Source organism: Leuresthes tenuis, unplaced genomic scaffold (genome assembly GCF_036924035.1).
Source record: "Leuresthes tenuis unplaced genomic scaffold, fLeuTen1.0.hap1 SCAF_4, whole genome shotgun sequence".
Lineage (NCBI taxonomy): Eukaryota > Metazoa > Chordata > Actinopteri > Atheriniformes > Atherinopsidae > Leuresthes > Leuresthes tenuis.
The window spans coordinates 833,832-854,690 of NW_027325358.1; the positions used below are offsets into that span (position 1 = coordinate 833,832).

A 20,859-nucleotide genomic window follows, 5' to 3' on the forward strand; every position below is an offset into this window, starting at 1 on the left:
GCTTTTAAATGTATTCAATAAAATATATGATATATAAGAATATTTTACAATTAAATAATAATTCATTTAATCTGGACGTTTCCTGGATGGTTATTGGTTGCGGTCGGTCAGAACTCTACTGCGCATGCTCCCTCCATCCCGGAAGTTTTGAATCTGCGAGCGGAAGTAGTGGTTTCGTGTTTTTAAGTCACAGGAGATCGAAATTGTCCGGTTTTGTTCTACGGCGCCTCGCCAGAAGTGAAGTGTATCCCGCCGAGACGTCATTTTCAGCGGTGTGTTACCACAAAAACATCCGGACTCACATAAAACACATATTTCCTTTCAAAAACGTTAAACTTGTTACTTTCCTAACTAAATCCCCCTGGTGATATGGTTTTGTTGTTACTTGTTTCCAGTCAGAGCTCGCAGTCAGATTGCTGCTTCTTGTCCGGCCTGCAGAGCTGATGTCGGGCTTCGACCTCGTCCCGGTGGACGGCGGGGATCCGGTCCACCTGCCGCCGGGGGAGACGGTTCTGGGCCGGGGTCCCTTCCTGGGAGTGAGTCCTCCTGAGACTTTACTGTAGCTGGTGTTCAGAGAATAATGTGCTATCATGTGTAGATGAAAACTACATTTAATGGAGCATACTTTGTGTCACTGGGTTGGGCCTGAACTTTGAACCCTGTGATTTCTGCTCATGTTCATGTTTAAACTAATGCAAAGTAAGCTTTTAGCAGGAACTCATGAAACATTCTGTGAAACTTAAAGCTGTCAGGGCACAAAATTAAATAGTTCTGTCCAAAATCCTGATCCAGCCCTCATTTATTTTATATTTCCAGTAAAAACAGGAAAGGCTCCGTTTGTTCAGTTCTCAGCAGCTTTAAAGTGAATCTCTGGTCTGAGCTCCTTTATTCTCCAACACAGCCTGAACCCTCTGAGACCAGCTTTCTGTCATTTCTTTAAGGAGTCTTCAGGAATAGTTCTCCAGGCTTCTTGAAGGACATCCCAAAGCTCTTCTTTGGATGTGGGCTGCCTTTTGTTCCGTTCTCTGTCAGATGATCCCACACTGCTTCAATAATGTTGAGGTCCGGGCTCTGGGGAGGATTCATCCCTCCATAAGACCTGTTGCCACTGATTTTCAGTCCACTTCTTGTGTCATTTGGCACAGCTCAGCCTTTTCTCCCTGTTTCCCTTCCTTAAGAATGGCTTCTTGACAGCCACTCTTCCATGGAGACCATTTCTGATGAGACTTGGGCCAACAGTAGATGGATCAGCTGAAGGTCCAGATGCATCTCTCAGGTCCTGTCAGGTCACAGCTGGATTTTTTCCTCTTTCTTAAGGACATCACTTTCAGATCCTGTTCATCTGCTGGAGATAGTTTTTTAGGCCTGACACTTCCTGTTTTGGTGCATTTACAATAAATAAATCTGACAGATGAAGAAAAGCATTATTAAGGTCCGGCTTAGTTCTGCTTTCACAGCCTAAAGGTCTAATGTTCTCTCTCCTGCCGTCGTGTCAGATCAGCGATATGAGAGTGTCCAGACGCCACGGGCTGCTGCAGAACCTGAACGGACAGCTCCGCCTCAAACCGGTAAGTTCATGTGTCCTCACCTCAGCTGCAGCTCACCTCTGTTCATTTGGTCATGTCGGATCAACCTGTGGATCATTGATTAAGTTAATTTCTGTGAACTGATTTTCTTTAGAGCAGCAACTTCTCTGCCTTTAGGGGCCCGTGGGCTGAGTTCTGTGTGAGGTTCCCTCTGTGAAGGACTTTGTCTCAATGCTACTCAAACACTGTTGCTAATGTAGAAATGAGTCCACTGACTCGGACAAACGAGCACAAAACCAAACAGTTTGATCTGGTAAAGCTTGTCAGAATCAGAGCAGTTTCCAGTTGGACCTGGATCCAGTGGATCCAGTGGATCCAGTGGATCAGGTAACTTTTTAAAGGCTCATCAGGTGTGATCTGAACCTGTAAAATGTGAATTGGAGGATATTCAGTAAAAACAACAGCAGCATTTATGATGCTCTGATTTCAAAGTTTTAAAGTTGTTCATAACTGAGTCGGCCCAGCAGGGGGCGCTGCTGCCCAGTGAGGGATGAGCCTGAGCAGTTTGAGTTGAACTCTGGGTCTTGTTCTTTGGGCCTTCAGACCCATCTGAATCCGTGCTTCCTCCAGTCGTCGCTGACTGACGAGCCCCGCCCTCTACAGAAAGACTGCTGGCGCCGGCTTCATCACGGCGAGCTGCTCTCCCTGCTGCCGGGGCGCCTCGTCTACAGGGTGGAGGCCGTGGGCGGAGAGGAGCGCGCTCCCAGGTACTTATTTCATGGTAATGCACAGACTGGCTGATCACAGAGCTGCTTTCATCTCTGTGGCTCAACAGCATCGTGCACAATGCTGATTTTATCCCTCTGTCCTGGTTCTGTTTGAAGCTCACATCAAACAGATGGAAGAGGACACTTGAGCAGATGTTAGCAGCTGAGGGTCATGAAAGATTCATTCTCAGATTCCAGCTCTTATCACAGCAGAGCTTCAGGTCTGTGTTTACCTGCAGAAACCAGGAGGAGGAAGAAGCTCCTCCCCCCGCTGGACAGGAACTATCAGAACGAGGGTCCGATCCGTCGAACGAGGGGAAGGCAGAGACTTTCAGACAGGTTTGTATCAGCAGCTCAAAAAGAAGTACAGACATATGCATTAAATATTATTATTATTTAATGCCGTAAACAGACATAATGAAGCTGTTCCTCCAGTCAGAAACACTCCAGCTCTATAGATACAGATAGTTACTGTATTGATCCCAGAGGGAAACAGGTTAGCAGTTAGCTGTGAGTTAGCAGCAGATGCTAGCAAACAATGCTTTCTCATCAGCAGTAATGGACCAAGCCGACTCAGTTCCTCCAGTCAGAAACACTCCAGCTCTATAGATACAGATAGTTACTGTATTGATCCCAGAGGGAAACAGTTCAACAGTTAGCTAAAAGTTAGCAGTTAGCTGTAAGTTAGCAGCAGATGCTAGCAAACGATGCTTTCTCATCAGCAGTAATGGACCAAGCCGGAGATGTGCACAGCGTAACTCGTAGTAATGCATGTGAACCGTTAATTACTGCGTTTAAACATTTTGGATATATTAACCTCATTAAACAGTTGTACCCGGAGACCTCCATCTTTATCAGAAACATGCCGATAATGTAACGTTAACACAGCGAGAGTGAGGAGAGGACCGGTGTTGTGTTGGAAACACACCTTAAACACAGCTGCAGGTTGTCTGAGTTACAGAACGGAACCGTTCAGCTAGAAAGCTTCAGCTAACAAAGTAATGTGGGAACAATAATGTTCATCTTTCAGAAAGGAGCAGCAGTAACTCCTTAGAAGCTGGTGTACGTCATCTTCATTAGCTAAGCTGTTAGCGTTAGCTGCTGCTAAAGGAAGAAATAAATCAGTAAATAACCCATGAGGAGTTATTTCTCAGATGCTTCCATTTCCCTGCTCTGAAGTTCAGGCTCTGAGAGTTGGAACTGATCCTCTTTGTGGCTCAGTTCCTTCAGTCAATGAAAATCAGAACGGCTCGTTAAATGAGGAACTTTCAAACAAAGGGAACTAAATAAATCCCAGGGTTGTGTTTCTGGGGAGTTTTACAGCTGCTGGTGACCTCAGACGCCCTGATATCTGCTCCCAGGAGCAGGAAGAAGGAGTTTTACACAATATGGAGGCTTTAAAACAAGGAGAAAGTGATAAAAGTTCCATCTGCTTCCCTTTCTGTAAATGTTTGGAGTCTTCTTCACAAATCGGTTTTATTCTCTTTTCTTTGGCAGGATGGCGTTTCGGAGGATGTTCAGAGCAAAGTGACCCGGAGAAGAATTTTACCTGCGTGGATGATGGCGGCATCAAAGAGTCCATCTTCCACTCTGAAAGGTACCAGAACCGCGGTTTTTATCGTTCTGACGGTTCCAAAACCATCAAATGTTGTGATTGTAGAATGAAAATTAATCAAATGAGTTCAATGAAACATAAACTGATTAGTTTGAAATCCATCAATAAAGATTATTAACACTGAGTTCTCTTTGTTCTCAAAGTCTTTAAACTGTATTCATGTCGTTTCCTTTAACTCATCTCGCCTTCTTCTCCTGATAAGTTTTCATTTTAATATAAAATGTATAGAATGCAGTCGTTCCCGGTTCGAGTCCCTTTGCTGCATGTCACCCCCCCCCCTCTGTTTCCTGTCTCTCTTGTTAATGTTCATTAAACCCAAAAAATAAATGTTGACTTGTAGAGAATCTTTGTGCAGGTTCTAAGGTTCTTTCTGTGCTGTGATGAGTAAAATAAGACAAAGCAGGAGAAGAAGTGAAGGACAGAACCAGATGAAGTCTTCACCTGTGAAGCAGACCCACTGACCTTCTGTTTGTTTACTTCCATCAGCTGTGAAGAGTCGTAAACATCCTGCAGCATCATCAGCCACGCAGGCCACGCCCACTGTTAACTCCTCCCCCGAGGAGGCGGAGCCCAGTGAGGAGAAAAGGCCGAGGAAAAGGAGGAAGATAAGTGATGAAGAGGAAACAGTTGAGTACATTTATCACCAGAAGTCCGTCTGAGCTCAGAGTCTGAGACTAAAAACGTTCCTGATGAATATCTTTTAAAAACAGCTCATTTGGAGCCACCTGCTGCTGTTTGATTCTGAGCTGAGTTTTAAGCAGATTTATGCTTTTTGTTTGCTTTCTACTCGGGTTTATTTTGCTTCTGATTCAGAGCTCATTATAACATTATCACTGAAACCCTGTTTAATCCTCTTCAAACAGGACCAGAATCCTCAAAACATCCTTTATTTGTCCTTTATTCAGCAGAAAAGGTTTAGAAACTCAGCCTCTTTGGGTTGTTTGGAGGTGAATCCAAACACAACTTGAACCTCCTTTTCAGTCTAAATGATTAAAACGAAGGACAAACTGAAATGAAATCCTCTGATTTTCAGGTCGTTCCTTCAGATGAGTCCAGATATCAGAGCAAACCGAGCCGGTCTGAGTCCGACGACCTGGAGCTGGAGCTGGAGGGAAAAGGAGGTGTGACACAGATCAGATCAGAGGAGGAAAAGAAGCCAACGAACAAACTAACAGCTAAAAGAGCAGAATCTGAGGGGTCAAACGGACACTCAGCAACCGTCACAGCTGCGTCCAAACCCAGAACGCCGTGTCCGTATGGAAAAGACTGTTACAGGTACACCTGAGCACCTTCAGGGTGGGATCCATCCCTTTACTTTGATCCATTTTCCACTGAAGATCAGCAGGCTGGGCCTGTAGCAGCAGAACTATGGGATGTTTCAGGCTCACCTGAGCCATCCCTAACTATAAGCTTTATCAGAAAGGAAAGTTTCAGCCTGATCTTAAAGGTAGAGAGGGTGTCTGCTTCCTGAAGCCAAACTGGCAGCTGGTTCCACAGAGAGGGGCCTGATAACTGAAGGCTCTGCCTCCCATTCTGCTTTTAGGGGCCTGATAACTGAAGGCTCTGCCTCCCATTCTGCTTTTAGGGGCCTGATAACTGAAGGCTCTGCCTCCCATTCTGCTTTTAGGGGCCTGATAACTGAAGGCTCTGCCTCCCATTCTGCTTTTAGGGGCCTGATAACTGAAGGCTCTGCCTCCCATTCTGCTTTTAGGGGCCTGATAACTGAAGGCTCTGCCTCCCATTCTGCTTTTAGGGGCCTGATAACTGAAGGCTCTGCCTCCCATTCTGCTTTTAGGGGCCTGATAACTGAAGGCTCTGCCTCCCATTCTGCTTTTAGGGGCCTGATAACTGAAGGCTCTGCCTCCCATTCTGCTTTTAGGGGCCTGATAACTGAAGGCTCTGCCTCCCATTCTGCTTTTAGGGGCCTGATAACTGAAGGCTCTGCCTCCCATTCTGCTTTTAGGGGCCTGATAACTGAAGGCTCTGCCTCCCATTCTGCTTTTAGGGGCCTGATAACTGAAGGCTCTGCCTCCCATTCTGCTTTTAGGGGCCTGATAACTGAAGGCTCTGCCTCCCATTCTGCTTTTAGGGGCCTGATAACTGAAGGCTCTGCCTCCCATTCTGCTTTTAGGGGCCTGATAACTGAAGGCTCTGCCTCCCATTCTGCTTTTAGGGGCCTGATAACTGAAGGCTCTGCCTCCCATTCTGCTTTTAGGGGCCTGATAACTGAAGGCTCTGCCTCCCATTCTGCTTTTAGGGGCCTGATAACTGAAGGCTCTGCCTCCCATTCTGCTTTTAGGGGCCTGATAACTGAAGGCTCTGCCTCCCATTCTGCTTTTAGGGGCCTGATAACTGAAGGCTCTGCCTCCCATTCTGCTTTTAGGGGCCTGGTAACTGAAGGCTCTGCCTCCCATTCTGCTTTTAGGGGCCTGATAACTGAAGGCTCTGCCTCCCATTCTGCTTTTAGGGGCCTGATAACTGAAGGCTCTGCCTCCCATTCTGCTTTTAGGGGCCTGATAACTGAAGGCTCTGCCTCCCATTCTGCTTTTAGGGGCCTGATAACTGAAGGCTCTGCCTCCCATTCTGCTTTTAGGGGCCTGATAACTGAAGGCTCTGCCTCCCATTCTGCTTTTAGGGGCCTGATAACTGAAGGCTCTGCCTCCCGTTCTGCTTTTAGGGGCCTGATAACTGAAGGCTCTGCCTCCCATTCTGCTTTTAGGGGCCTGATAACTGAAGGCTCTGCCTCCCATTCTGCTTTTAGGGGCCTGATAACTGAAGGCTCTGCCTCCCATTCTGCTTTTAGGGGCCTGATAACTGAAGGCTCTGCCTCCCATTCTGCTTTTAGGGGCCTGATAACTGAAGGCTCTGCCTCCCATTCTGCTTTTAGGGGCCTGATAACTGAAGGCTCTGCCTCCCATTCTGCTTTTAGGGGCCTGATAACTGAAGGCTCTGCCTCCCATTCTGCTTTTAGGGGCCTGATAACTGAAGGCTCTGCCTCCCATTCTGCTTTTAGAAACTCTGGGAACCACAAGGAAACCTGCAGCCTGAGAGCAAAGTGCTCTGTTGGGGAAATATCCAACTGTGAGATCTTTAAGATGTGATGGAGCTCGGTCATTAACAGCTTTATATGTGAGGAGAAGAAGCTTAGATTCTATTCTGAATTTAACAGGGAGCCAATGAAGAGAAGCTAAAACTGGAGAAACATGATCTCTGCTGTTAGATCTCAGCAGAACTCTGGCTGCAGGGTTTTGGATCAGCTGGAGGCTTTTCAGAGAATCTGTGGGACAGAACAATAATAAGGAATTACAGTAGTTCAGTCCTGAAGGAACAGATGCATGGAGCAGCTTCTCTGCATCACCCTGAGACAGGATGGTCCTGATTTTAATGATATTACGAAGGTGAAAGAAGGCAGAAACCTGTTTTATATGAGAGAGAAATAACTCCAAGGTTCCTCGCTGTAGAACTAGAAGCCAAGGAAATACCATCTACAGCAACTATATAACAGACAGTTTCTCCCTGAAGGTCCAAAGAGAACAACTTCAGTTTTGTCTGAATTTAGAAGCAGACAGTTCTGACTCATCCAGGTCTTTATGTCTTTAAGACAGGCTTGTAGTCTGACCAACCTTTTGGTTTCATCTGGTTTCATAGATAAGTACAGCTGAGTATCATCAGCATAGCAATGGAAATTTATGCCATGCTGTCTGATAATGTTACCTAATGGAAGCATGTATAAAGGGAAAAGAATCGGTCCAAGCACAGAACCCTGAGGAACTCCATGACTTACTCCGGTGTGTGAGGAATATTTCTCATTTTCAAGAACAAACTGGAATCTATCAGATAAATATGACTTAAACCAGCCTAATGCAGTTCCTTTAATCCCAATAACATGTTCAAGTCTCTGAATGCTGTTATTGATCGAATGATCCGAGAACATGAACTCCCTTCATCACCTGAATCAGCTGCTTTACACATTTAAGGGTTGATGAATACCTGTGTGCTGGTAGATTGATCTCTATGTGTGTTCCGGTCGGATGGTTATGGCTGAGTTATAAAACTCTTCCTGGTCTGCTCTCAGCTCATCTACAGACTGAAAAACTTTAAAACCCAACAAAGGGATGCAGCACGTGTGAAGTAACGACCAACTTGCTGTTTGTGTTTCCAGGAAGAATCCGCTTCATTTCCAGGAGTGCAGTCATCCCGGGGACACCGACTACGAGGAGGAGGAGGATCGACCCGAGTGTCCGTTCGGCACCGACTGCTACAGGTCAAACATCTGAGGGAAACCTGATGATGAGTCTCACAGATCTTTAATCCTCCAGTCAGGTTTCAGGTTCAGCTTCTCAGACAAAGCTGGGCTAAAAGTGGCCTCCGGTCTGCAGACAGGCGGCAGAACCTCCTTCCTCCAGCAGTCTGGTTTAAAGGTGGTCTGTGATGAAGCCGGAGCTGCAGAAGGATCCTCTGGTTCTGATCCACCGTATCCTTTCTTCTGTCCTCTCAGACATGAGAAGTCCAGCTGCCCTTTTTCAGGCTCAACACGACCTGGATGACCGACCCGCTTCTGCCGCTGGCCTTTTTGCTGTTGCATCTGTTTAAAGCTGCTCATTATTTCCTGATCTGTAGATGTTTGAGAATGTTTTCCATCTTTATGAGGATATTATTTCAGACTCTGAGTTGTTCTGCTGTTGGAATAATGATGTTTATCCCTGAAAAGCAGACTGACGTTTAGTTTTTCACCTGCAGGAAAAACCCGCTTCACAGGAAAGAATACAAACACTCAAAGAAACCAGGTGTGTGTACAGAGATGAGTTTTTAATCTCAGATATATTTCATGATGAAGCTCCTTTTAAGATGAAGGAAAATTGCATTACTGCGAGTTACGCTGTGCACATCTCCGGCTTGGTCCATCACTGTGGATGAGAAAGCATTGTTTGCTAGCATCTGCTGCTAACTTACAGCTAACCGCTAACTTACAGCTACCTGCTAACTTACTGCTAACTCACAGCTAACTCACAGCTAACTGCTAACTTACAGCTAACGGCTAACTTACAGCTACCTGCTAACTTGCAGCTAACTGCTAACTTACTGCTAACTCACAGCTAACTACTAACTTACAGCTAACTGCTAACTTACAGCTAACTGCTTACTTACAGCTAACGCTAACTTACAGCTACCTGCTAACTTGCAGCTAACTGCTAACTTACTGCTAACTCACAGCTAACTACTAACTTACAGCTAACTGCTAACTTACAGCTAACTGCTAACTTACAGCTAACGGCTAACTTACAGCTACCTGCTAACTTGCAGCTAACTGCTAACTTACTGCTAACTCACAGCTAACTACTAACTTACTGCTAACTTGCAGCTAACTGCTAACTTACTCCTAACTCACAGCTAACTACTAACTTACAGCTAACTGCTAACTTACAGCTAACGGCTAACTTACAGCTAACGGCTAACTTACAGCTAACTTACAGCTAACTGCTAACTTAAAAACGCACTCGGTGTTTCAGTCGTGCAGCAGGTGATGTTTGAAGAAAGATCTCGTCTGATGCTCGGCTTCCTCGTGTGACTCTGCTAATTTTCGCAGCTCGTTCGACTCAAACCGCCACCAAAAACTCTCCCGACGAAGATGAGGACGACGACAGCTTCATAAATGACGACAGCGAGGACGTGGGCGACGACTCGGACTACGTCCCGCCGGCCTCCGACGACAGCGATAAAGAAGACATCAAACGTCTGCAGGAGGAGGCGAAGGCCTTCCTGAAGAAGAGAAAGTAGAAGAGGACGATGCAGCGTCCTTCCTTGTGTTTGTTTGAAAGAGTCACCTTCAGGGGATCCTGAACACACCGATCATTTGGGTCTAATTTGATCTGGGATGAACAAATGAAGGTGATTCGCTGATAAAGTCGAGACTGAAACTCTGTTCGGTGTTACCTCATCTGCAGCATCTATAACATCCTGCAGATGCTGCAGATGTTATAGATGCTGCAGCAGGATGAGGTCACCGAACACGATCGGTTCAGCTGAACTATTCTTCTTGAGTCGTCGGAGCTTCTCTGGACTGAAGTCTTTACACTGAAGGTGTTTCCTTAAATGATCAAATGTTTGATTTCTGCAAAATGTTTCTCGTTCATCATAAACATGGAACCACCTCGTGGCGTTTATTAAGAGCCAGGAGGCGTCTGATGATGAGCCTCAGCCAATGAAGAGGATCAGCGGCTCCTGTTGCCTTCACACTGTTCGCTGCCTGTGTGCGTTTAAGCTTTGCATTAAATTCAGATCATTTTAGAATCTAAGACAGTCGGTTTAGCTGAATCCCATTCATCAGCGAACCTGTCGTTTACCTGAGCGCCGTGTTCTGGTGAGGTCACTTCCTGTGGTGACCTGTCAGACTGAAGGACTCTTCGCTCCCTGAACCCCAACAGCCGAAAGACGAGCCTCAGACAGAAACTGCTTTATTTTTTATTCTTCTGTTAATGTTTCTTTGTGATTTAAAACTGAAGTTTGTCTTTTTTTTAATGCTGTTCAACCTCTAAATGTGGGGTGCACAAACTTTATGGTAAAATGCACTGAAGAGTGAGCAGAATCTTTTAATGTTTTACCCGAAAAATAAAAGTGCAAATAATTTTACTAAAGCAGGTTTCATACCTCATGATGATGTCATATTTTAAAGATCAGAATAAAGTATAAATAAACCCTCCCTTGATGCTAATATGTTTACATGTAAGGACATAAAACTGTTCCTCAGCAGGGGTTAAAACTAGGTTCACTTAGTTTTACACTCACTGCTTCTGTGTTTTTGTCCCATAAATAATGCGTTTTAACACCTGCTGATGAACTGATTTTAGTTAAACTTTAAAGCTCGCAGAAGACTTCCTGTGATAATATTTTTATAATCATGATTTCACCAAAACAACCGGATTTGGTTCCTTTAGCTTCAGGTGAGATTCAGTCAAACTGCAACAGCTTCTTTGTAAAGTTCAGAAATCACTGAATTGGGTTCCAGTCCCACTTCCTTCTTGTTTTTCGCTCCGTGTTACAGAGATAAATCCAGTGAACTTTGTGCTGATCCAGCACAAAGTTCTTAGTTCCTGTTGACTGAAACGGAAACTTCGGGCCGTGACTGAAACTTCGGGTCGTGACTTGGACTGAAACTTCAGGTCGTGACTGAGACTGAAACTTCGGGTCGTGACTTGGACTGAAACTTCAGGTCGTGACTGAGACTGAAACTTCGAGCCGTGACTGAAACTTCGGGTCGTGACTTGGACTGAAACTTCAGGTCGTGACTGAGACTGAAACTTCGGGTCGTGACTGAGACTGAAACTTCGGGCCGTGACTGAAACTTCGGGTCGTGACTTGGACTGAAACTTCGGGTCGTGACTTGGACTGAAACTTCGGGCCGTGACTGAGACTGAAACTTCGGGTCGTGACTGAAACTTCGGGTCGTGACTGAGACTGAAACTTCGGGCCGTGACTTGGACTGAAACTTCGGGTCGTGACTTGGACTGAAACTTCAGGTCGTGACTGAGACTGAAACTTCGGGCCGTGACTGAAACTTCGGGTCGTGACTTGGACTGAAACTTCAGGTTGTGACTGAAACTGAAACTTCGGGTCGTGACTTGGACTGAAACTTCGGGCCGTGACTGAGACTGAAACTTCGGGTCGTGACTGAAACTTCGGGTCGTGACTGAGACTGAAACTTCGGGCCGTGACTTGGACTGAAACTTCGGGTCGTGACTTGGACTGAAACTTCAGGTCGTGACTGAGACTGAAACTTCGGGCCGTGACTGAAACTTCGGGTCGTGACTTGGACTGAAACTTCGGGTCGTGACTTGGACTGAAACTTCGGGTCGTGACTTGGACTGAAACTTCGGGCCGTGACTGAGACTGAAACTTCAGGTTGTGACTGAAACTGAAACTTCGGGTTGTGACTGAAACTTCGGGCCGTGACTTGGACTGAAACTTCGGGCCGTGACTTGGACTGAAACTTCGGGCCGTGACTGAGACTGAAACTTCGGGTCGTGACTGAAACTTCGGGTCGTGACTGAGACTGAAACTTCGGGCCGTGACTTGGACTGAAACTTCGGGTCGTGACTTGGACTGAAACTTCAGGTCGTGACTGAGACTGAAACTTCGGGCCGTGACTGAAACTTCGGGTCGTGACTTGGACTGAAACTTCGGGTCGTGACTTGGACTGAAACTTCGGGTCGTGACTTGGACTGAAACTTCGGGTCGTGACTTGGACTGAAACTTCGGGTCGTGACTTGGACTGAAACTTCGGGCCGTGACTGAGACTGAAACTTCAGGTTGTGACTGAAACTGAAACTTCGGGTCGTGACTGAAACTTCGGGCCGTGACTTGGACTGAAACTTCGGGCCGTGACTTGGACTGAAACTTCGGGTCGTGACTGAAACTTCGGGCCGTGACTTGGACTGAAACTTCGGGCCGTGACTTGGACTGAAACTTCGGGCCGTGACTGAGACTGAAACTTCGGGTCGTGACTGAGACTGAAACTTCGGGCCGTGACTTGGACTGAAACTTCGGGCCGTGACTTGGACTGAAACTTCGGGCCGTGACTTGGACTGAAACTTCGGGCCGTGACTTGGACTGAAACTTCGGGCCGTGACTGAGACTGAAACTTCGGGTCGTGACTGAAACTTCGGGTCGTGACTGAGACTGAAACTTCGGGTCGTGACTTGGACTGAAACTTCGGGCCGTGACTTGGACTGAAACTTCGGGTCGTGACTTGGACTGAAACTTCGGGTCGTGACTTGGACTGAAACTTCGGGTCGTGACTTGGACTGAAACTTCGGGCCGTGACTGAGACTGAAACTTCAGGTTGTGACTGAAACTGAAACTTCGGGTCGTGACTGAAACTTCGGGTCGTGACTTGGACTGAAACTTCGGGCCGTGACTTGGACTGAAACTTCGGGCCGTGACTGAGACTGAAACTTCGGGTCGTGACTGAGACTGAAACTTCGGGCCGTGACTTGGACTGAAACTTCGGGCCGTGACTTGGACTGAAACTTCGGGCCGTGACTTGGACTGAAACTTCGGGCCGTGACTGAGACTGAAACTTCGGGTCGTGACTGAAACTTCGGGTCGTGACTGAGACTGAAACTTCGGGCCGTGACTTGGACTGAAACTTCGGGCCGTGACTTGGACTGAAACTTCGGGCCGTGACTTGGACTGAAACTTCGGGTCGTGACTTGGACTGAAACTTCGGGTCGTGACTTGGACTGAAACTTCGGGCCGTGACTTGGACTGAAACTTCGGGCCGTGACTTGGACTGAAACTTCGGGCCGTGACTTGGACTGAAACTTCCGGTCGTGACTTGGACTGAAACTTCGGGCCGTGACTTAAACTTCGGGTCGTGACTGAAACTTCGGGGAAACTCTCGTTATTCTCTCCTGCTGGTCCTGCTCTCGCCCACACGGTTCCTGGTTCTGATCTCAGCCGGTTCCTTCTGTGGGAGTTTGCACGTTCTGCCCGTGCACGTGTTGGTTCTCTCCAGGTGCTCCGGGCTCGCAGCCCTGCGATGAACCGGTCCAGGATGAACCCCCCTTTGGGAAATGCTCGTCTCTTGCTGTCTTGGTTCCTGGTCTCTCACCTTCAGGCCGGGTCCAGCTCCACCTCAGCCGAGCTCCTCCGTCACCCGCAGAGAGGACGTCCGAGCGTCGCCGTCATCCACCGACTTTCCCGTGACAAAGCTGACCAGCCTCAGCGGGAACTTGCCTGCCTTCTTCAGGCGGTTCACGTTGTTCCGGACGCTCACGAAGCAGAGGGTGTTGATGACCCCGTTGCTCATGGCGATGCACTCAATGATGTAGAACGCCACCAGGGAGTTCCTGTCCCTGGAGATGAGGGTGGGGTAAAAGTCCCGCAGCAGGGTGAAGCCGTAGTACGGCGTCCAGCACAGGACGTAGGCCACCAGCACCAGAATCAGCACCACCACCGTCCTGCGACGCCGGTGGAGTCTCTTCCGGATCTGCTCCGTCTGGAAACCCGGAACGTCTTTGAACCACAGCTCCCTGGAGATCTGAGCGTAGCAGACGGACATGATGGTCACGGGACCCAGGAACTCCAGAGCGAAGATGAGCAGGAAGTAGGAGCGGTAGTAGACCTGCTGGTCCACGGGCCAGATCTGAGCACAGAAGGTCTTCTGGCTGCGACCTTCCACGTGAGGGTAGGTGGTCTCTGAGGCCATGTAGGCGGAGGGGATGGAGATGAAGACGGGGACGATCCAGACCGTCAGGATCACGCAGTACGCCGTCTGGTGCTTCATGCGAGGCCGCAGAGGGTAGAGGATGGCCAAGTACCTGCAGACAGAAAGAGAGCATCCAGCTGAGCACAGATCGGGACGACACCGTCAGGCTCCCTCCCGTCAGACTACCTCCCGTCAGGCTCCCTCCCGTCAGACTACCTCCCGTCAGGCTCCCTCCCGTCAGACTACCTCCCGTCAGGCTCCCTCCCGTCAGGCTCCCTCCCGTCAGACTCCCTCCCATCAGACTCCCTCCCGTCAGGCTCCCTCCCGTCAGACTCCCTCCCGTCAGACTACCTCCCGTCAGGCTCCCTCCCGTCAGGCTCCCTCCCGTCAGGCTCCCTCCCGTCAGGCTCCCTCCCGCCAGACTCCCTCCCGTCAGGCTCCCTCCCGTCAGACTCCCTCCCATCAGACTCCCTCCCGTCAGGCTCCCTCCCGTCAGGCTCCCTCCCATCAGACTCCCTCCCGTCAGGCTCCCTCCCGCCAGACTCCCTCCCGTCAGACTCCCTCCCGTCAGACTCCCTCCCGTCAGGCTCCCTCCTGTCAGGCTCCCTCCTCTCAGACTCCCTCCCGTCAGGCTCCCTCCCGTCAGACTCCCTCTCGTCAGACTCCCTCCCGTCAGGCTCCGTCCCGTCAGGCTCCCTCCCGTCAGGCTCCCTCCCGTCAGGCTCCCTCCCATCAGACTCCCTCCCGTCAGGCTCCCTCCCGTCAGACTCCCTCCTATCAGACTCCCTCCCGTCAGGTTCCCTCCCGTCAGGCTCCCTCCCGTCAGACTCCCTCCCGTCAGGCTCCCTCCTGTCAGGCTCCCTCCTCTCAGACTCCCTCCCGTCAGGCTCCCTCCCGTCAGACTCCCTCTCGTCAGACTCCCTCCCGTCAGGCTCCGTCCCGTCAGGCTCCCTCCCGTCAGGCTCCCTCCCATCAGACTCCCTCCCGTCAGGCTCCCTCCTGTCAGGCTCCCTCCTCTCAGACTCCCTCCCGTCAGGCTCCCTCCCGTCAGACTCCCTCTCGTCAGACTCCCTCCCGTCAGGCTCCGTCCCGTCAGGCTCCCTCCCGTCAGGCTCCCTCCCGTCAGGCTCCCTCCCATCAGACTCCCTCCCGTCAGGCTCCCTCCCGTCAGACTCCCTCCTATCAGACTCCCTCCCGTCAGGTTCCCTCCCGTCAGGCTCCCTCCCGTCAGACTCCCTCCCGTCAGGCTCCCTCCTGTCAGGCTCCCTCCTCTCAGACTCCCTCCCGTCAGGCTCCCTCTCGTCAGACTCCCTCCCGTCAGGCTCCGTCCCGTCAGGCTCCCTCCCGTCAGGCTCCCTCCCATCAGACTCCCTCCCGTCAGGCTCCCTCCCGTCAGACTCCCTCCCGTCAGGCTCCCTCCCGTCAGACTCCCTCCCGTCAGGTTCCCTCCCGTCAGGCTCCCTCCCGTCAGGCTCCCTCCCGTCAGACTCCCTCCCGTCAGGTTCCCTCCCGTCAGGCTCCCTCCCGTCAGGCTCCCTCCCGTCAGGCTCCCTCCCGTCAGGCTACCTCCCGTCAGGCTCCGTCCCGTCAGGCTCCCTCCCGTCAGGCTCCCTCCCGTCAGACTCCCTCCTATCAGACTCCCTCCCATCAGACTCCCTCCCGTCAGACTCCCTCCTATCAGGCTCCCTCCCGTCAGACTCCCTCCTATCAGACTCCCTCCCGTCAGGCTCCCTCCCGTCAGACTCCCTCTCGTCAGACTCCCTCCCGTCAGGCTCCGTCCCGTCAGGCTCCCTCCCGTCAGGCTCCCTCCCGTCAGGCTCCCTCCCATCAGACTCCCTCCCGTCAGGCTCCCTCCCGTCAGACTCCCTCCCGTCAGGCTCCCTCCCGTCAGACTCCCTCCCGTCAGGCTCCCTCCCGTCAGACTCCCTCCCGTCAGGCTCCCTCCCGTCAGACTCCCTCCCGTCAGGTTCCCTCCCGTCAGGCTCCCTCCCGTCAGGCTCCCTCCCGTCAGGCTCCCTCCCGTCAGGCTCCCTCCCGTCAGGCTACCTCCCGTCAGGCTCCGTCCCGTCAGGCTACCTCCCGTCAGGCTCCGTCCCGTCAGGCTCCCTCCTCTCAGACTCCCTCCCGTCAGGCTCCCTCCCGTCAGACTCCCTCCCGTCAGACTACCTCCCGTCAGGCTCCCTCCCGTCAGGCTCCCTCCCGTCAGGCTCCCTCCCGTCAGGCTCCCTCCCGCCAGACTCCCTCCCGTCAGGCTCCCTCCCGTCAGACTCCCTCCCATCAGACTCCCTCCCGTCAGGCTCCCTCCCGTCAGGCTCCCTCCCATCAGACTCCCTCCCGTCAGGCTCCCTCCCGCCAGACTCCCTCCCGTCAGACTCCCTCCCGTCAGACTCCCTCCCGTCAGGCTCCCTCCTGTCAGGCTCCCTCCTCTCAGACTCCCTCCCGTCAGGCTCCCTCCCGTCAGACTCCCTCTCGTCAGACTCCCTCCCGTCAGGCTCCGTCCCGTCAGGCTCCCTCCCGTCAGGCTCCCTCCCGTCAGGCTCCCTCCCATCAGACTCCCTCCCGTCAGGCTCCCTCCCGTCAGACTCCCTCCTATCAGACTCCCTCCCGTCAGGTTCCCTCCCGTCAGGCTCCCTCCCGTCAGACTCCCTCCCGTCAGGCTCCCTCCTGTCAGGCTCCCTCCTCTCAGACTCCCTCCCGTCAGGCTCCCTCCCGTCAGACTCCCTCTCGTCAGACTCCCTCCCGTCAGGCTCCGTCCCGTCAGGCTCCCTCCCGTCAGGCTCCCTCCCATCAGACTCCCTCCCGTCAGGCTCCCTCCTGTCAGGCTCCCTCCTCTCAGACTCCCTCCCGTCAGGCTCCCTCCCGTCAGACTCCCTCTCGTCAGACTCCCTCCCGTCAGGCTCCGTCCCGTCAGGCTCCCTCCCGTCAGGCTCCCTCCCGTCAGGCTCCCTCCCATCAGACTCCCTCCCGTCAGGCTCCCTCCCGTCAGACTCCCTCCTATCAGACTCCCTCCCGTCAGGTTCCCTCCCGTCAGGCTCCCTCCCGTCAGACTCCCTCCCGTCAGGCTCCCTCCTGTCAGGCTCCCTCCTCTCAGACTCCCTCCCGTCAGGCTCCCTCTCGTCAGACTCCCTCCCGTCAGGCTCCGTCCCGTCAGGCTCCCTCCCGTCAGGCTCCCTCCCATCAGACTCCCTCCCGTCAGGCTCCCTCCCGTCAGACTCCCTCCCGTCAGGCTCCCTCCCGTCAGACTCCCTCCCGTCAGGTTCCCTCCCGTCAGGCTCCCTCCCGTCAGGCTCCCTCCCGTCAGACTCCCTCCCGTCAGGTTCCCTCCCGTCAGGCTCCCTCCCGTCAGGCTCCCTCCCGTCAGGCTCCCTCCCGTCAGGCTACCTCCCGTCAGGCTCCGTCCCGTCAGGCTCCCTCCCGTCAGGCTCCCTCCCGTCAGACTCCCTCCTATCAGACTCCCTCCCATCAGACTCCCTCCCGTCAGACTCCCTCCTATCAGGCTCCCTCCCGTCAGACTCCCTCCTATCAGACTCCCTCCCGTCAGGCTCCCTCCCGTCAGACTCCCTCTCGTCAGACTCCCTCCCGTCAGGCTCCGTCCCGTCAGGCTCCCTCCCGTCAGGCTCCCTCCCGTCAGGCTCCCTCCCATCAGACTCCCTCCCGTCAGGCTCCCTCCCGTCAGACTCCCTCCCGTCAGGCTCCCTCCCGTCAGACTCCCTCCCGTCAGGCTCCCTCCCGTCAGACTCCCTCCCGTCAGGCTCCCTCCCGTCAGACTCCCTCCCGTCAGGTTCCCTCCCGTCAGGCTCCCTCCCGTCAGGCTCCCTCCCGTCAGGCTCCCTCCCGTCAGGCTCCCTCCCGTCAGGCTACCTCCCGTCAGGCTCCGTCCCGTCAGGCTACCTCCCGTCAGGCTCCGTCCCGTCAGGCTCCCTCCTCTCAGACTCCCTCCCGTCAGGCTCCCTCCCATCAGACTCCCTCCCGTCAGGCTCCCTCCCGTCAGACTCCCTCCCATCAGACTCCCTCCCGTCAGGCTCCCTCCCATCAGACTCCCTCCTATCAGACTCCCTCCCATCAGACTCCCTCCCGTCAGACTCCCTCCTATCAGACTCCCTCCCGTCAGACTCCCTCCTATCAGACTCCCTCCCGTCAGACTCCCTCCTATCAGACTCCCTCCCGTCAGGCTCCCTCCCGTCAGGCTCCCTCCCATCAGACTCCCTCCCGTCAGGCTCCCTCCCGTCAGACTCCCTCCTATCAGACTCCCTCCCGTCAGGCTCCCTCCCATCAGACTCCCTCCTATCAGACTCCCTCCCATCAGACTCCCTCCCGTCAGGCTCCCTCCTCTCAGACTCCCTCCCGTCAGGCTCCCTCCCATCAGACTCCCTCCTATCAGACTCCCTCCCATCAGACTCCCTCCCGTCAGACTCCCTCCTATCAGACTCCCTCCCGTCAGACTCCCTCCCGTCAGGCTCCCTCCCGTCAGGCTCCCTCCTCTCAGACTCCCTCCCGTCAGACTCCCTCCCGTCAGACTCCCTCCCGTCAGACTCCCTCCCATCAGACTCCCTCCCATCAGACTCCCTCCCGTCAGACTCCCTCCCGTCAGGCTCCCTCCCGTCAGGCTCCCTCCCATCAGACTCCCTCCTATCAGACTCCCTCCCGTCAGGCTCCCTCCCGTCAGGCTCCCTCCCGTCAGGCTCCCTCCCGTCAGACTCCCTCCCGTCAGGCTCCCTCCCGTCAGGCTCCCTCCCTCCCGTCAGGCTCCCTCCCGTCAGACTCCCTCCTATCAGACTCCCTCCCTCCCATAGAGAAGTTTTTGGCCATATTTAGTTTGATTTCTGCTCCTAACTGTTAGCTGATAGAAAAGCTGAAGAGCTGCCAGATTCAGGCTGTGCTCTGACCTCTTTTTGGTAGCAGCGTCCTCCTGTTAGACTTGTTGATGTCATTTCTTTGGTATTCGTGTTGTTAAGGAGCCGTGTTGGAGGACGCCGCCGGTGTTCCTGCTGATTTACGGCTGACTGTTTCTACAGATCAGAAGCTGCAGTTTCTCTTTGTGGAGACAAAGCAGAGAGCTGAGCCTCCTTCAGATGTTCGGCTGGAAGCACTCAGACACGCTGAGGTTTCCCGTCTTTCCTCTAAGTAAACGGTCCCAGCAGGCGTCAGCCTCCCGGAGCGATGCTCAGCCGGTGAGAGATTACCTTCAGAGGCTCAGGAGCAGAAGGTAAATCAGGCTCTGAAACCTGTTTGATGTAAAGCTCCTGCACAGCGTCACCTGCTTCAGAAACAGACTCTGTGTTCTTATTTCCAGTGTTGATTTGGCACTTTAAACCTTCTCTGTCTCCCAGCTGCAGCTGATCAGGCGGTTTCACAGAGATATTATAGATTATTGATCAGGTTCAAACACGAATGATGAAGCTTCCGTGTGAAAGATACTGGAAACGCTTCCTGGAAGCAGATTGGAGCCGAACAGGATCGGTTTGGAAGCTTTAACACAGATTTAACTCCTAACTGTGACCCTAAAGCAGGACCCTGGTGAACAGGATTCAGTCCTATTAGGTTTGGGGCCTTTTCTACTTCTGAAAGATCTGAATCCTGTTTGAATCTTTCAGTTTGAGGCACTTTCCGACCCAGCAGAACCACCAGGTGAAGGACCCACCTGTCCACAGCGATGGCCAGCAGGGCGTTGGTGGACACGTACAGCGAGACGGTGCGCAGGTAGTTTGTGGCGGCGCAGAGCAGCAGGCCGTGCTCCCACGACAGCTTCTTCACCACGTAGTAGTCCAGCAGGAAGGGGCAGCACACGACCGCCACCAGCACGTCCGACACGGCCAGGTTGGCGATCAGCAGGTTGGTCAGGTTCCTGAGCTGCTTGAAGCGGGCGAGGCTGGCGATGAACAGGCAGTTCCCCACGCCGCAGACCAGCATGATGCCCACCAGGACCGTGGCGATGAGGATGGTGGCCACGAAGAAGGCCTGGCCCTGCGTGGTGTCCGGGATCTCATCCAGAGGAACCTCGTAGTCCAGGAGGTCCGTGAGAGCAGAGCTGCCGTTGGTCAGGTTGGTCATTCTGGATCAGGCCAACATGTCTGGACTGTCTGCAGGTTCAGAAAACACAGGCTCAGGCTCAGCAGCACCAGAAACACAGCGCTCTGCTGCCTCCGACCTGAAATCAGTCCGTCAACCCCCCCACAAAGATCCCCTTTGGGAGGTTGTCATGGTGATAATAAACAGATTAATGTTGATGTTTCATGTGTTAACTTCCAGTTCCTGAGATTAGCGACACAAATCAGAAACGAGGCGCTCAGTGATGGATCTGAGCTGATCTCAGGCTGATCTGAGCTGATCTGAGCTGATCTGAACTGATCTGAAGCTGATCGGAGCTGATCTGATCTGATCTGAGCTGATCTGAACTGATCTGAGCTGATCTGAGGCTGATCTGAGCTGATCTGAAGCTGATCGGAGCTGATCTGATCTAAGCTGATCTGAGCTGATCTGAAGCTGATCGGAGCTGATCTGATCAGATCTGAGCTGATCTGAGGCTGATCTGAGGCTGATCTGAGCTGATCTGAGCTGATCTGAACTGATCTGAGCTGATCTGAACTGATCTGAAGCTGATCGGAGCTGATCTGATCTAAGCTGATCTGAGCTGATCTGAAGCTGATCGGAGCTGATCTGATCAGATCTGAGCTGATCTGAGCTGATCTGAGGCTGATCTGAGCTGATCTGAGCTGATCTGAGCTGATCTGAGCTGATCTGAAC

At 52.4% G+C, this 20,859-nt stretch overlaps 2 protein-coding genes across 2 annotated transcripts; one reads left to right on the forward strand and one right to left on the reverse strand.

Moving 5' to 3' along the window:
- The first annotated feature begins 168 nt into the window (after positions 1-168).
- On the forward strand, positions 169-10,602 carry aplf (aprataxin and PNKP like factor). The gene is made up of 11 exons (XM_072383924.1): positions 169-272; positions 396-536; positions 1,497-1,568; positions 2,130-2,293; positions 2,533-2,632; positions 3,791-3,890; positions 4,395-4,534; positions 4,942-5,183; positions 8,071-8,172; positions 8,649-8,695; positions 9,496-10,602. The coding sequence occupies exons 2-11, from the start codon at positions 444-446 to the stop codon at positions 9,684-9,686; spliced, it is 1,251 nt and encodes a 416-aa protein (XP_072240025.1). The 5' UTR covers positions 169-272; positions 396-443; the 3' UTR covers positions 9,687-10,602.
- A 2,744-nt stretch (positions 10,603-13,346) lies between these two features.
- On the reverse strand, positions 13,347-20,193 carry prokr1a (prokineticin receptor 1a). Its single transcript, XM_072383722.1, has 2 exons — positions 19,757-20,193; positions 13,347-14,227 (listed from the first exon to the last, which is right to left on the reverse strand). Exons 1-2 carry the CDS (start codon positions 20,164-20,166, stop codon positions 13,543-13,545), a joined length of 1,095 nt encoding a protein of 364 aa, XP_072239823.1. The 5' UTR covers positions 20,167-20,193; the 3' UTR covers positions 13,347-13,542.
- Positions 20,194-20,859: the final 666 nt, after the last annotated feature.

Bases quoted from the DNA above. Each gene is read 5' to 3' on its own strand.
- aplf (XM_072383924.1), top strand. From the start codon at position 444: ATGTCGGGCTTCGACCTCGTCCCGGTGGACGGCGGGGATCCGGTCCAC. The intron at 4,535-4,941 runs GTTGAGTACATT...TCTGATTTTCAG, and splicing joins TAAGTGATGAAGAGGAAACA to GTCGTTCCTTCAGATGAGTC. The intron at 8,173-8,648 runs GTCAAACATCTG...TTTCACCTGCAG, and splicing joins TTCGGCACCGACTGCTACAG to GAAAAACCCGCTTCACAGGA.
- prokr1a (XM_072383722.1), bottom strand. From the start codon at position 20,166: ATGACCAACCTGACCAACGGCAGCTCTGCTCTCACGGACCTCCTGGAC. The intron at 14,228-19,756 runs GTGGGTCCTTCA...TTCTGTCTGCAG, and splicing joins CTGGCCATCGCTGTGGACAG to GTACTTGGCCATCCTCTACC.